General features: G+C 36.9%; 3 protein-coding genes across 3 annotated transcripts; 2 read left to right on the forward strand and 1 right to left on the reverse strand.

Annotated features, from left to right (window-relative positions):
- The first annotated feature begins 4,198 nt into the window (after nt 1–4,198).
- On the forward strand, nt 4,199–6,850 carry LOC103829508 (subtilisin-like protease SBT1.7). Its single transcript, XM_009105178.3, has one exon. The coding sequence runs from the start codon at nt 4,296–4,298 to the stop codon at nt 6,576–6,578; it is 2,283 nt and encodes a 760-aa protein (XP_009103426.1). The 5' UTR covers nt 4,199–4,295; the 3' UTR covers nt 6,579–6,850.
- A 3,451-nt stretch (nt 6,851–10,301) lies between these two features.
- On the forward strand, nt 10,302–11,654 carry LOC103829510 (histone H3.v1). Its single transcript, XM_009105179.3, has one exon. The coding sequence runs from the start codon at nt 10,491–10,493 to the stop codon at nt 11,451–11,453; it is 963 nt and encodes a 320-aa protein (XP_009103427.1). The 5' UTR covers nt 10,302–10,490; the 3' UTR covers nt 11,454–11,654.
- On the reverse strand, nt 11,509–16,005 carry LOC103829511 (U-box domain-containing protein 2). The gene is made up of 4 exons (XM_009105180.3): nt 15,434–16,005; nt 15,254–15,355; nt 13,104–14,777; nt 11,509–13,020 (listed from the first exon to the last, which is right to left on the reverse strand). Exons 1-4 carry the CDS (start codon nt 15,713–15,715, stop codon nt 12,961–12,963), a joined length of 2,118 nt encoding a protein of 705 aa, XP_009103428.1. The 5' UTR covers nt 15,716–16,005; the 3' UTR covers nt 11,509–12,960.
- Between the last annotated feature and the right edge of the window lie 37 nt (nt 16,006–16,042).

Here is a 16,042-nt window from a genome sequence, read left to right on the forward strand (position 1 = left end):
CTATATATATTTGATTGATGGTAAGGATAAGAGAGGGAAGGCAGTATCAGTAAGCTGGAGAATCTTGATTTTCTAACAGAACATGAATGATAGAACTTGGTCCCTACAAAGAGTCTTGTCAACTTTACACTCTTCCCCCTTTTTTGATAATTGAAGTCACTATATGCTCCACCATTTTGATTGAGACTCAACTCAACCTTGCAATAAATGGTGTCTTTGAATAATATAAGACGTCCGCAACGAAAAGTTTAAAATTTTGAAATAGTAACGGCAATAAAAACAGAAAAAGCTACATGAATCTGACTTGACTTATTTACTTCTAGATGTTTTCATGGCTTGGTCAGTTAAAATCCTCCATTGTTTTGCCTCAGGTCTTCCTCCAAGTCCTCAGCAAATGGAATCACATTAGCTCATGTTAACCAAGTCACAATAGCTATTTGCAATCTTATGTTAGTAATTATGGACTCCACATTAAACATAGAGCTCTCATGTAGCCTCTTCATTCATCACATGTTGATCTCTCAAATGTTATAAATGTTAAGTTTTTAGGTTTCCAACTTAAAATCATTGATGGTAATATTTATGTATTATTTATGTCTTATCGAAACTCAAGATGTGGAAGCTTGTATTATTACACATTTTTTTACTATAACCCACTAATTTCTATAATCTCAATATAGGAAACATAAACTCATGAGCCTCCTTCTCTTGTTAATGGGTTTTGGAAACCATTACAATTAAAAAAATAACCATAGCTGTAGTAATCTTGGAGCGTCTCTACCACTATGACGAATGAACTGTGGCATTTGTGGAGGAAACCACTGGTATTGATCGATCTTTAAATGACTTTGTCGCTGAATCTTCTTTCTTTCGTCCATGGGGACACAAAATAGAAAGTTTCCACTTTTTTTCCTTGTCTGCCAACTTTTTACGTTCCCCATTACTACAGATTTTCACAAGGTATAGCACCAATGGCTGGAAATTATATTAGCTATCGATACCTTTCTTAAACCCTCTGTCTCAGGACTTCATAAACCTTTCACAAAACTTAAACTGCAAATCCTAATCCAAAACCCTGACATGCGTGTGTATAAGCGTGTGGATCAAACCTTTCTGGTCCAATTATATATTAGGCCTTAAAAGTTATTATTACTCTTACTAGGCCCAATTAGGGAAGATTTATTGCGCGATAATAATTAATAAGACAGGAAGGCTCGTGGAAACAAGAGATGCCCACGAAAGCATGAGTTACATTATTAACAGAACTAATAAGATAAGAGAGGCCCATTTAGCTTTTACGATTGAATGCAAAAAGCATGAGTTACATTATTGCTTTTTGATAGATTGCGTGAGTATTTTTAATAATTCATATTCAAAAGAAAGGAAAAAAAAATGTTGCTAGAGTAGATCTGGTAGGCACACATATCAATTATAATCAAGTTCCAAAACAAAGAAAAAGCGTGGTCCAATGGGAACACTCACTGATACATACTATTCTATTCCAAAATTTAATATAAAAGTAAAACAAGGACGTGGACAAGAGTCTAAAACCAGTCGTGGCTTAATCACTGAGAGTCCGCCGATACAATGGACCAACCTGCCAGCTTCTGCTGTTGCTATAAATTTTAATTTTTGTCGCTTACAAAAATATTTTGGTGTAAGAAGATAATCTGAGACTATATCATTATGTTGTTCAAAAAAAAAAAAGTATCATTGTAGTGTTATAACTATTTAGATGGGACTTCAGTTAGGTCTGATCTGATGTAAAGACACGTTAATTCATGTCGTACCATACGAACCAAAGTCTCTAACTGCCACACATATTGTTTGGGCTCCAATCGTCCAAAGCATTGGTTAGTTGATGATGTCTTCGACCAAACTCATTGAGGTCATTGAAAGGTAGTTCGTTCTGTGTACGTTCTCATACGTATTAACATCATCTGGCTCAAGTAGTTTACAGTCTGTTTTTCTTTTGTTAAGATAAATTTGTCACATATTAGTACCAAAATATTATATGAAATTTTTTTCGTTGCATGTTTCTTTATTTATTTTTAAATAATGTTAAAATTTATTTTAAAAAAGGTTGTTTTACACTCTGTGTTGCATTGGTGTAGAGTTTTTCTTTTATAGATTTAAGCTATAAAATTATGTTTTCTTATGGCAATCTTTTACCAAAAACGATATAGCTAATCCTCGCGCATATGTTTTATGCTCGTGGACGGGAAGATTGCATGTTGCGATTTCGTATAATACATTCTACGTATATTTTAATTGTTTTACTTTTAAATTACCCTTGAAAATCAATTCAGGAGACTGTAAAACAAACTTTAAGTGATCAAACATAAATCACGATGATGTACGCAATCAATGCACTAAAAACAAGAGGGAACTTGCTAATCATGATTTTTCACGCAATCCAGGCGCATCACGCGACCGTGACATACTTTCTGATGTTAAGTATTTGCAAAAAGACATTGTGTGTGTGTACATTTTGATGTATAATGTGGACATGAGTTTGTACTGTTGTATATACAAACAAACAGAAGAGAGTCACGAGCACCTAGATTCCTGTATGAACGTACTTCGAGGTAAGACAAAATTGTTGACTGGACCCCTTAATGATATACATTTGTGAGAATTTAACCAGACTCGAGACGTACCGTACCGTACTCAAGCGAACCGGACGTAAGAATCGGTTTAATAATTAATAATTTTTCTTTTGCTGATATCAAGGAATATGGAAACAACTAAAATTATTAGAATGTTATTTGAAGAAACAGATTAAATTACTAATGTAAGCTGTATTAGGCAGGAAAGTGGTATGATGGGTGGTTGAGAAAAAATAATTATGATGTTGCGAAGATTGATTAGAACTTTGATTAATTAACTTAATTAGGCTCACATGTCGCGTATTAATATCTACTGGTTGCCACTCATCTGTCCTAACTGTAATAATTGAATCACCGAATAATTATACCTCCTTCCATTGACTGGAACAAAATGGTTAACTTTAGTAACTTCATAGTTAGTAGTATATATTCTAAAGTCATATATGTTTCTTACTTATAGGATATAGTTGTCATATAATTGATGTTGATTCCGATTAGCGAAAGTGTACAAAGATCCCATCAGTTGTTGTAATTGAGATCGGACGGTTGAGTATGGTTTGGAGTTTACTTTTAGCTTTTGTCTTTTGCAGAGTTGGAATTATGGATCTGATAAATTGCACGTTATGACACATGGGCCATAATCCCAGCGCTTAGATCCAAATCAAAGTGTTGCGCCTGTTCCCACTTGCAGCTTCGGTTACGGTATATGAATAGGGAAGACATCGTTCTTCAAACTACACTGAAAACATATTAATCTTTTACCGAAAGAAACATACTAACCAACGCCGAGAAACATATTAAGCTTGATGCAGAAACTAACATCTATAAACTAGCAAAGTGAGCTGAGCATCCCATCAACTCAAAAGCAAAGATAATCATCCCTATTTACCAGCAAAGAAAACCTGGTAAAAAAAACGAGACCAGTGTTTTTGTTTTCACTCACGTCACCAATAGATTCGTACCCAAACTCCATTCAGAAATTTCTGTTTATTTCAGATAGCTTATAGTTAGTGTTTCTTTTTGGCTAAGCTCGTTGGTGATTGTGATGTATTGATTTTTTTTTGTCACGAATTGTGATGTATTGATATACACGAAAGAAACTGCCTTCAGAGTCATGACCCACTCATTAGTCATTTCCGATGGTCGATTATTTCGTAACGCATGCTAATATTTAAAAGATTCGAATTTGTATGTGGGAAACCAATGTAATATGCAAAATTAAATATACATACTTTCGACATCACAGAAAAAAAAAATCTTCTAATATATTACGAGTTAAACGGATATGGACTTAGTTGTTTACAAACGTCAAACATCATAATGGTTTTGTGAAAGACATAGCATGATGAGTCTATCGAACTTATTAACCATTCCCCGAACTTATTAACCATTTTGTAGTCAGAGAAAAAGACGATAATACTAAACAGAAACAGAATCTCAAGTTAACAAAAAAACCATTATCTCCTGATAACATACGAAAAACATATTACTTCATGTAAACATAGGTACACTAGTTTAAACAAGAAGTCTTGGGACATTAAAGAAAACACGAAAATAATCACTTTAACAGCAGAAGAGTGACACACATATCAGTATCTCATCTTCCTTTATCTACAATATATAAACCCTCTCTCCTCTCATCCTTTCTTCTTCGATTTAGAGAGAGACCACAAATTTACGCAAAAGATGTCTTCTTCTTCGTTTCTCTCATCCACCGCTTCCTTCTTTCTCCTTATCCTTTATCTTCTGGGTTCTTCCCAAGTTTCCGATGGAGCTCAACAGTCGACATACATCGTTCACATGGCCAAATCTCAGATGCCATCAAGCTACGATCTCCACTCTCTCTGGTACGATTCCTCTCTCAGATCCGTCTCAGAGTCCGCTCAACTGCTCTACACCTACAACAACGCGATTCACGGATTCTCCACTCGTCTAACTCCCGAGGAAGCCGACTCGCTCATGACTCAGCCTGGCGTCATCTCTGTTCTCCCCGAGCACCGTTACGAGTTACACACGACTCGGTCCCCGCTCTTCCTCGGCCTCGACGAACACAACAACGCAGATCTCTTCCCTCAAACCGGCGCATCCAGCGACGTCGTCGTCGGGGTTCTCGACACCGGAGTCTGGCCGGAGAGCAAAAGCTTCTCCGACAACGGCTTCGGTCCGGTTCCTTCGACGTGGAAAGGCGGGTGCGAGGCTGGGACTAACTTCACCGCCTCCCTCTGTAACCGGAAACTAATCGGAGCTAGATTCTTCGCTCGCGGCTACGAAGCGACGATGGGACCAGTCGACGAATCCAAAGAATCAAGATCTCCTAGAGACGACGACGGTCACGGAACGCACACGTCCTCAACCGCCGCCGGATCCGTAGTGGAGGGAGCTAGCCTCCTAGGGTTCGCTAGCGGAACGGCTCGCGGGATGGATCCACGCGCTCGCGTAGCGGTTTACAAAGTTTGTTGGTTAGGTGGTTGTTTCAGCTCAGATATTTTAGCTGCGATTGATCAAGCCATTGAGGATAACGTGAACGTTTTGTCTATGTCTCTCGGCGGTGGGATGTCTGATTATTATAGAGACGGTGTTGCTATTGGAGCATTCGCGGCCATGGAGAGAGGTATATTCGTTTCGTGCTCTGCTGGTAACGCTGGTCCAAGCCCTTACAGTTTATCCAACGTAGCTCCTTGGATCACCACGGTTGGTGCTGGTACGTTGGATCGTGATTTTCCAGCGATTGCGATTCTAGGCAACGGGAAGAATTACAGCGGAGTTTCTTTATTTAAAGGAGATGCTCTTCCGGATAAGTTGTTACCGTTTATTTACGCGGGGAATGCGAGTAACGCTACTAATGGGAATCTATGTATGACGGGGAGTTTGATTCCGGAGAAAGTGAAGGGGAAGATTGTTATGTGCGATAGAGGAGTGAACGCTAGGGTTCAGAAAGGGGACGTGGTGAAAGCTGCTGGTGGTGTAGGTATGATCCTGGCCAATACGGCGGCTAACGGAGAGGAGCTTGTGGCGGATGCGCATATGTTACCTGCGACTACAGTAGGAGAGAAAGCTGGCGATATCATCAGGCGCTACGTCTTGACAGATCCGAATCCCACCGCTTCGGTTTTGATCCAAGGTACCGTGGTTAACGTCCAGCCGTCTCCCGTGGTTGCTGCGTTCAGCTCGCGAGGGCCTAACTCGATTACTCCCAACATTCTCAAACCTGATTTGATCGCGCCGGGAGTCAACATCCTCGCCGCGTGGACCGGAGCCGCGGGACCTACGGGACTTCCTTCCGATCCTCGCCGCGTGGGATTCAACATCATCTCGGGGACGTCGATGTCTTGCCCTCACGTCAGCGGTTTAGCGGCTCTTCTCAAGTCGGCGCATCCCGAGTGGAGTCCGGCGGCGATTAGATCGGCGCTCATGACCACCGCGTACAGATCCTACAAAGACGGGAAACCGATCCTCGACATCGCGACGGGGAAGCCTTCGACGGCGTTTGATCACGGTGCGGGATACGTGTCTCCGACGATCGCCACCAATCCAGGACTCGTTTACGATCTAACGACGGTGGATTACTTAGGTTTCCTCTGCGCGTTGAACTACACGTCGTCGCAGATCAGAAGCGTTTCGAGACGCAATTTCACTTGCGATCCCTCCAAAACGCACTCAGTCGCGGATTTAAACTATCCGTCCTTCGCCGTTAACGTTGACGGATCCGGAGCGTATAAGTACACGCGTACTGTCACGAGCGTTGGAGGAGCTGGGTCCTACAAGGTTAAAGTCATTTCGGAGAGTACAGCAGTCAAGATTTCGGTTGCACCGGCGGTTTTGAATTTCAAAGAAGTTAATGAGAAGAAATCGTATACGGTGACGTTTACCGTAGACTCTTCTAAGGCGTCTGGATCTAGCTTCGGGAACATTGAATGGTCAGATGGGAAACACGTGGTGGGTAGTCCCGTGGCGATTACCTGGACGTAGTGGTTAATTATGACAAAATTAATGGGGTTTTATGGGAAGAAGAAAGTCACAGATATTGTCTGCCGTTTGTTATAAGAGCTTTGTTTAGCAACAACAGCACGCAGTCTTGGCTTATCTAGTTTGCTTTTGGAACTCTTGTCGTTGTGTTTTCTCTTTGCTATTTAAAGAAATGAAATCTTCTCCGGCCGTAAGGATAGCTGGGTTGGGTCTTTTAGCTGTTTTATCATGTGACTTGAATATTTAAACGAAAAGTAAAATGGTTGAACTTTTTAGATGTTGATGTGTTTACTCATTTTCTTGGCCGTGACATCCTGTAGAAACCTAAAAGTTACTAAATGCGTGTCTGAGATGATGGGAAATCAATTACTAAATGTGTGTCTGAGATGATGGGAAATCATCCTAGGGTGGTATGGTAGATCATAACTGTATAGAAGAAAAACAAAATCATGATTAGATTTTTGTTGATTCATGGCTTTTACGGACGGTATAGCTTAATGGGCTTTAGTATACTGGGCCCATTAGAAGGTGGCACTTTAAACTTCTATGGATCTTTGCTTCCTGTATTATGATTCTCCGGTTCAAAAATATAGAACATTAAATTCCACCACACATGATTATGAGTTTTAATCGGCACCGTTACTAAGAGAATCTCCAAAAAGGAACTCTAATTTGAAGTTTCCAAACTCTATATTTGAAGTTTAAAGATGTTCTTCTCTAAAAGCAAAACTTTAAACTCAACTTCAAAACTATTTGTATTTTATAATATGAAACTTATATTTGTTATAACTAATTTGAATTCATAAAACTTTTATAAATAACTAGTACATATATAAACATATTACAATAACATTAATAAATAAAATATTCTATAAAAAATTAAATAAAAATACCTTAATTAATATTAAACTTCAAAAAAATACCATGTTATTCCATAAAATAATTTTCGTAATGCATATATGATCTATTAGTGCATTTCGAAGTAAAAATGGGTCTCCTCATTTTTACTTTGTAGATTGCAAGCTAAAAGTTGTTGAAATCGTGTGATATTGATACTTGTAAATATATAAGATCGGAACAAGAAAGTAAAAGAGAAATATAAAATATTGCTAAAAGACTAATTTCTTTTTGATGATATTAATACTCGTGAATATATTCGATATGAACAATAAAGAATTGAACGGAAAAGACATCAAAAAAACAACAACAACCATCTTTAGTATAACAAAAAAATTTAGACAATATTTGAAAATTTTGAAGGTTCCGGATCAAACTTATCTAACTATTAGTGTTGTTGTAATATATAAATTTGTGTAATAGTTATGTCTTCGTGTAATTCTAAAAAATCTTTTTGTTGTTTTTTTTGTATATTAATGTTGATGTGTGATTGTAGGGACCAAAATGCAAATAAAAATATGAAACTTCAAATTTGAAGTTTTGATCACTCTTCAGAACTTCAAATTTGAAGTTTTGAAATTTCTTTTTAGAGAGCAAAAAACTTTATATTTGAAGTTATAGAGTGTTTTTTTGGAGATGTTCTAAAGTCAATGATTTCGGCAGATGATTACCTACTGCACAAGTCCATTTCGCATCATGCCTTCCATGGCCAATCTTGATTCACGTTGCATGATTGTAAACCTCTCTTAAATTTTACAACCAAATATTAGGCGTACAAGACTATAAATATCCACATGCACAAAACAAATATACATTAACATATAATATATAATCTTATCGCATTCGTATATATATATGTGTATAGTTCAAGTTTGCCAATTATTTTATGAAATTACATGCCAGCTTTTTGATGTGATAAATATACTATTAAATGTATAGCAAACTTAAATTTAACAGAAAAGGCTATTTGATAGAAAACTATCACTGATCAAGTTCCTCCAATGTATGATAACAATGTGATTATGATGAGTTTGAAAATGTAATTTTAATATAAAAAGAAAAGTATAAACGACAATGAATACGTCGTTTCTTGCGGTCTTTTATTCATGGTGACAGTTTTTTCAAGCAGGAAAATTGACTGTGGTGGGATCGATTGTAAGCGATTCGTTCTTCTGAAAACATAAATCTGGTGTACAATTTGAACTACTGTGAAGATGGTTCCATGGTGAGCTGTTCTTCAATGGTAAAACTTTGATTGACGGCAGAGTTTCGTCGAATCTCCCTCCAATCATCGGTTGAGTGTGAGACGGAAGCGATGCGTGTCGCTCCGACGGTCCTGATCATTCCACGTATCCGGTCTCCTCGACGCGTGGACCAGCCGAAGTCGCCGGGTGTCTCGTGGTTTGGGTGTTGGGTCACTGGCCCATTAACTGTTCTTGGTTGGCCTGTGAGCTTGTTGTTTTTTTGGATTTGTAGTGTATGTGGGCTTCGGTCTTGTAATTGGGCTTGGTCCCTTCTCCATTAATATAAAAACTTTGACGGAAAAAAAAAAAGAAATGTTGACAAAAATATAGTTGTTGCACCATACGTTTCAACTATATCTGGTACCACATTTTCCTTTTTTCTCCTAGTAGTGCTTTATTTCGAACATAGCTTTTATAATTATACAACTCGACCAAGACTTATCATATGATTTCAAATCCACATTCTACCTTTATTTCGTAGATGACAAACCTTGTCTTGATAATGAGGAAAGTTTCTTTTTCATGAATGTTAACCCACATCCTTCTAGATTTTTTTTTTTTTTGCTAAATAACACCCTTCTAGAATTGGACATCGAAAAATATAAAATTTAAATTTAAATATGCAAATAGTCATTTTCCTATTGTATTTATAGTTTGTAAATCGTACATGTGGTCAGAGTCTAATGCTTAACAACTTATGGAAACATTTGTAGACCATTATTACATGTTTGAAAATGAGAAAGGTAAGAAAATGTCATACAGTAAAATAGACGTTAGATCATTCTAATTGAACTGTAGCTAGAAAGTAAGAAAATAAGAAAAGGATGCATAGTTTATCCTCTATACATACATAGAAACAAATTTAAAACGCTCGTAGTTAACAACAGAACATCAAAAGAAATTATAAAAGCTCATGATAAAATGTATGATGCATGTGGAAGATGAATGGTGATGGTGCTGGGTAAAGCGTAGCTATCGCGTGCCAAAAATAGTGGCCTAGGCCCACTCCTCCACAGACCCAACCTTCTAAGTTATTATTATTATTTATATTTTTTTGGTTCTTTTTAACGATATTTTCTTGGTTCTTGTTTTTCTTACATATCTATGTTTTCATTTATCAAAAAAGTAAGTAGATATATGATATATTATAACAAGGTCTCTTATACCAAAAGCCTGCCATAACTTTATAGCCTCTCAGATTTATCATGTGTGTTCTTACTAAAAGGGTTCTCGAAACATTTTAGTTTTTACCCGCCAAAGCAAATATAAAACAGTTAACAGCCTAATGCAAGTTGACCACTAAAGAAGACATATATAGTATAAAACATATTTTCAGGATTCTAATTAGGCACAAGAAGAACTCGAAACATAGTTAAACATACGAATATACGATGCAAATTAATATAGACTATGCTCAACTGTGGACAATTGTCACGATACTAAAAGGAAAAAAGAAAAAGAAACACCATGTCTAGTAAATTTAGGACTTATTCTTCTCATGATCTTTATTATGGTTAGAAAAAAATTTAAATGGGAAATAACTTTTGATGTAAAATAAATAGTATAGTTTTTTTTCCGATGGCTTAATGTCTATTTTCAAATATTATTATAATACTTTCTGTATATAAATAAATACAATACACATGTAATTTATGTATCAAAAGACTATAGGTTTTAGTGGGAAAATAACTAAAAGAAAAGGATCGATATCGTTTTGACTTTTTCAACAGAGACTTATTTTGTCATCTTTAAATATTCGCCCACTCTTTCGTTTATGTGTTTAAATTTAAAAACTTTCTCTCTGTCTCTCGTTGGAAACTCGGAAGCTTCGAAAATGGGGAGGACTTGTACAGAGGAAGAAGAAACCCTTTTGATCTCACATGGCAATCAAGATCAAGAGGACGAAGAAGAAGATGATGACGCACAAGAAGAAGAAGAAGAAGCGTTGTCTCTGTCTGATTTGCCGGTGAGTTTATCTAATGAGAAAGTTCATTTCCCAAAACAGTCAAAGTCAGAAGAAGAAGAAATCGAATCCGGGTTCGAATTCGAAATCGGGTCATCGTTTCGGCTCGGGTCGGATTCGTGTGAACCGGCTCCGGAGATGAGTACCGCGGACGAATTATTCTCCAAAGGCCGAATCTTGCCTCTACGTCACTCCTTCAGCTTAGACGCCGGTTCGAACCGGTTAATCACCAGATCCGAATCGGTTGAATTCCGACGAACCAGAGCCGGATCAGACCGGAAAATCAAAAACAATTTCATCGACTACAGTCAACCGAGTCCAAACCCACAGATCAGACGATCATCGAGCATGACGGCGAGGGTGAACTCAATCAGAAACCCTAAGTCATCTTCGATTTGGGACTTTCTCCGGCTAGGACTCGTCCGCACGCCGGAGATCGAGCTCCGAACGGCGTCGAACGCAAGAGTATCAGTGAGTCGGAACAGTAGCTGCAGCAGCACGAGCACGAGCTCGAACTCGAAGAAAACAGGAGAGTCGAGATCGAGGAACCGGAGAAGAAGCTTTCTGTTCGCGGATTGCAAATGTTCGGTGGCGACGGAGACGGTCGTGCCTGTGAAAATCAGTGTCTCCGGTGAGACGGAGGAGAAACAGAGGAAGAAGACGGCGAAGAAAGAGGAGAAAACAGCGGTTGCGCGTAAGAGAACGTTTGAGTGGTTGAAAGAGTTATCACAGGTAGGTTCTGTCGTTGACCATGGCAGAAGAAGCTTGGCGTGATTGATGATTCGAGCAAAAGACACATTCTTGTTTCGCTGCTTCATTTTTTTTTTTGTCTTTACTATTTTAAGTTAAATGTATTTTTGTGTTTAATCATTTCCTACGTAATTATCTTTTTGTATGTTAGTGGCTAATTTTCAATTATACAGTACTTTAGTTTATTTCATTATGATTTATATTTTATCTAAGTTTTAAATCACATTTTCTTACGTAATTATCCTTTTGTATGTTAGTGGCTAATTATCAATTATACTTTAATTTATTTCATATGATTTATATTTTAGCTAAGTTTTAAATCACATTTTCTCTTATCATCTCTGTAATATATTCGGAATTTCAATTATTCTGCTCAAATCACCCAACTTTACACACAAAAAATCCCAATCCAACCTTTGAAAGTGCACTACACATTCATCAGCTAATATCAGTCTCATAAAAAACTTTTTTAAAGTTAAGTTTAATTTTAGACGAGCAAGACAAGAGAGATGCATACACGTATATGAGATGGTATGAAAGTGAAACATCATTTAAGAAACGAGAATGATGTGAAAGTGAAATATCATATAGGTGTGCTTAACTTTATTTTTCTTTTCTTTTTGTTTTCCATAATAGATAAGGAGTGGTGCTTGGCATGATTAAAAGCAATGATGTTTATATAGACAAAGACGTGAAATTTCTCACCATCAAAATCGTATAATATAATGTTTTACTACCAAATCCTCAACTCACTTGTGAGATGTGCATTAGGCGGCTTCAAAATCTACCGAAAACTCGCTGGAAACTTTCAAATGGGCCTCCCATCAGTTCAATGTATTTCAAATGAAATTAAAAGTATAGAGTAAAAAACTGTGGAGTTATTAATTAAAAATAATTTATTTTTAGATATTTTTTTTTATAAAATAGGAAAATAGTTAATTTTACTATTAAACTTTAGAAATCCTATTTTCATATTGTTTTCATTATATTATTTAATGTATATGAAATATCTTTCATATAATTTAAATATCATTTAGACATAATTTTACTAAATATTATCAAAGTATAATAAAATATTAAGAAATAATATAGATAAATTTATTGTAAATATAAAACAAATAATATTTATTTGTACTATATAATCTGTATATATACAATTTATTAATTTATTATTCTAATAGGACCATATATTTATATATTATCTAAAAATTTATGATCTTTTTATTTTATCGATTTGTGTTGTATTTTGAACTGGTATAAATCATGACTGATTTATTAATTTTACTATTTTACTTCGATAAAATAATAAGAGAACAATAGACAATTCTCATATTAAATATTCACTGTTTAATTTTTCACATTGCATACATGTTTTCCATACAAATCACTATATAATATAGCATCATATATATGTAGATGTATAATCTTTCACATTGCATACATGTTCTCCATCTATAATATATCATCATATACGTGTAGATGTATCATAATTGTATAGGTTAGTAGTAAAACCTGCGAAGTAAAACTAAGATCAGTTTCGCCTCTGGTTCTCTTGTTTTAAGGCTTCAAAGTACTTAAGAAGACTCTTTGCCTGAAACAAACAAAAGCATAGAAACAGTTAGTTATTAGTTATTACCAAACAAGAAGAGGAAAGACAAAGCAAAGGAAAAGAACCTTTTCTTTGGCTCTTGTTGTTCCTGATCTAGTAAGAGCCACAAGAGGTGGAATAGCTCCTTCTCTTATAACAATGTTGCAGAATCTTGAGCTATCCATACAAAGCACGCAAAGTGCTGCAGCTGCATTCTCTTGTCCTCTTGGTGAACCCAACTCCACAACGTCCACCAATAACGGTATCCCTCCTCCATCTCTAATCGCAATCTTTGCTTCTGGCACGTTTGCAAGATTAGCCAACACAACCACAGCTCTCTCCACCGTTCCAGCTGCAGGATTCATCATCTGGATCAAGTACCTAACTCCTCCACCTCTGATCACCATCTCTTTCTCCCTGTTGCGTGTCGCGAGGTTGGTTAGAGCCGTGGCTGCGTCCTTTTTCCCCCTGGGACTTCCATTACCCATAAGCCTAACAAGTGGCTCTATAGCTCCTGCTTGTAGCATCTTTGTCCTGTTCTCTTCGGCTTTAGACAAGCTCACTAGAGCTCTTGTTGAGTTCTCTTTGGCTTCCATGTTTCCTGTCTTGAGAACGTGAACGAGCGGCTTGAATACTCCACTATACGCGATGACGGTTTTGTTGCTGTCGTCGAGTGATAAGTTGAGCAAGCAAGTCACGGCTTCCGCTTGGATCATCTTGTCCATGGAGTAAAGCTTATTGACTAACGCAGCGATTGCTCCGCACCTTGCAATCACAGTGCGGTCGTCTGGAATGTCTTTTGTTAGTAGCCTGAGCTGAGCTGTGGCCTCTCTTTGTGCATCTAACGAAGAACTCTTGAGATCTTGAATCAGTTTCTTCACCTCTACTTCCATACTTGAACTGCCTCCAGTTTCTTCTGCTTCCATGTTTGAACTGCTTCCAGTTTCTTTCATGGTCGCTGGGATGATCCAGGGCTGAGGAACAGTTTCACCCGGTGCCTGTGAGATCGATGTGTTGGCTTTGGAAACAACTTTAGAGACAATGCCTGGTGCAGAAGCAGACCTAGTTAAGACCTGATGCAGCTCCTCGCATTTGCTAGCATCTACAGATTCTATATGGTTGCACTTAAGTGTATCATCCATTACAGGAAGAGGCAGAGAATCTCTGGAGTCATCAGCAGAACATGATCCAACAAGAAGAGGGAAAGGCTGATTTGAGTGAATCAGCTCCAAAGGATCAGGAGGATTGACATTGTTTGATTCACACCAGTTGGCAATGAATGCCTTGACAGTGAAGTTAGGTGTCAAAGTGGTCTGAGACAAAGCATGCCTTGTCTTTGGGCAGACCATGAGTCCCATATCAAACCATTTTTCGATAAAAGCCCGTTCGTATGTTTGACCAGATGTCACAGTGACAGGATCAGTCATAAGCTGAAGTGATAGAGGGCAGAAAAAGTCAGAAGGTGACTGAGACTGCTCTATCTTGGCAAGGTAATCATGCATTTGCTTGGTCAGATAGATCAATCCCTTTATAAAACCAGCTCGGGTGTTGTCCTTGACAAGGTTAGCATCTTCCTTCAAGTTTGTAAGTACCACACCTTCGATCAGAATATCCTGGTTTGATCTCAAACCAACACTCTCGGCAATTTTCACCAGAACCTCTGGAGTAAGTTCAACACCTTTTCTTTGATCTATCAGAGCTAGATCAATAGTATACGAAACTTCCTCTCTTCCCACTAACTTCACCAGTTCTATGCAGTCCTGCAACATTAAACAAGAGCCAAACAGAACCAGTCCTTAGATTGTGGGAACTCTATTCGAAATAAAATATTTACAGATTCTTAAATATTTTTACAAATTTTGTAGATGAACTGTTTACTTTTAAATTTAAACAGTATACTATTTATTTTTTTATCTTTTTCTGTCAACATTTATTTTTTATATAAATCATAATAATATAAAATTTATCAATATTTTTTCAATCATTTTCATAAACTAAAATTGTTTGTTCATTTTTATTTTGCAATAGATATTTTGATGTTACTATACCAAAAAAAAATAAAATATATATATATATATATATATATATATATAACTTTGAAACAAAAAAAAGTGAAGCCTCTCATAAGTTGAATGTTTCAAAAGAATTCATACAAGCCCGATTCTGGAGCCAGTTCAATTTATGTAGAACCTAAAGAACACTACACACAAATTCTTGAACATTGAGACTATACTACCTCAGATGGTGAAACCAAATCAGCAGGTAAGTGTTTGAGAAGCTGAAAGACTTCCAAACTTGATTCCCTCATCTTTGATGCTAATGATTCAATTCTAAGAACCTGGTGACACACAAGATAGGTAGCTAGTAAAGAGAAAAACACTTAGCAAAGAGAAGAGTTGGCTGTTTCTTTACTTACATATAAGATTCTACTTGAAAGAGGTTGCCAGCTCTCAAACTGCTCTCTTAGCTCATCAACGTATTGAGATAACTCTTCAAAGCTGTTGTTAAGCAATTCGCTAGGAGACACATCAGAGACAACAGGGTTGTCAAGAAGAGGCATAAGAAGCTTTGCTATCTCTTCTACTCTTGAGTAATACTTATGAGCTGGGTTTGAAGATAACTTGTCATTTGATGAAGATATACTTAGATATGAGGAGATGTTATCTAGAAGAACTCTTAACCTAGACACCTCCTCCATATATACCTTGGGCTATGTTAAAAAGCAAGAACATGAGTTTATAGTGTTGTGCATCCGAGAGCAAATGGCAGTTTCAGTCTCTTATTATTAGTGGTCTGCTTAGTCGTTACAAAATTTATTTATTTTTGGTTCTTAATAAATGTGTTAGGCTATTGTCGAGCCTCTTACGTCAAACATTGTTTAGGAGTGTGTTTATGTAAAAATCACATATATTCAAAACCTATTTATTTATTTTTTGACTTTTAGTGAATTTTTTTGGTTTTTGGATTAGGAAGAGCTGTTGCACACAAAAAAAAAAGGATTAGGAAGAGCTGATCCTATGTTTGA

This window comes from Brassica rapa, chromosome A07, assembly GCF_000309985.2.
Source record: "Brassica rapa cultivar Chiifu-401-42 chromosome A07, CAAS_Brap_v3.01, whole genome shotgun sequence".
Taxonomy (NCBI): Eukaryota; Viridiplantae; Streptophyta; class Magnoliopsida; order Brassicales; family Brassicaceae; genus Brassica; species Brassica rapa.

Coding starts and splice junctions, on each gene's coding strand:
- LOC103829508 (XM_009105178.3), top strand. CDS start 4,296: ATGTCTTCTTCTTCGTTTCTCTCATCCACCGCTTCCTTCTTTCTCCTT.
- LOC103829510 (XM_009105179.3), top strand. CDS start 10,491: ATGTGTTTAAATTTAAAAACTTTCTCTCTGTCTCTCGTTGGAAACTCG.
- LOC103829511 (XM_009105180.3), bottom strand. CDS start 15,715: ATGGAGGAGGTGTCTAGGTTAAGAGTTCTTCTAGATAACATCTCCTCA. Junction 15,356..15,433: donor TTTCAAGTAGAATCTTATAT/GTAAGTAAAGAA, acceptor GTGTGTCACCAG/GTTCTTAGAATTGAATCATT. Junction 13,021..13,103: donor CAACAAGAGCCAAAGAAAAG/GTTCTTTTCCTT, acceptor TGTTTGTTTCAG/GCAAAGAGTCTTCTTAAGTA.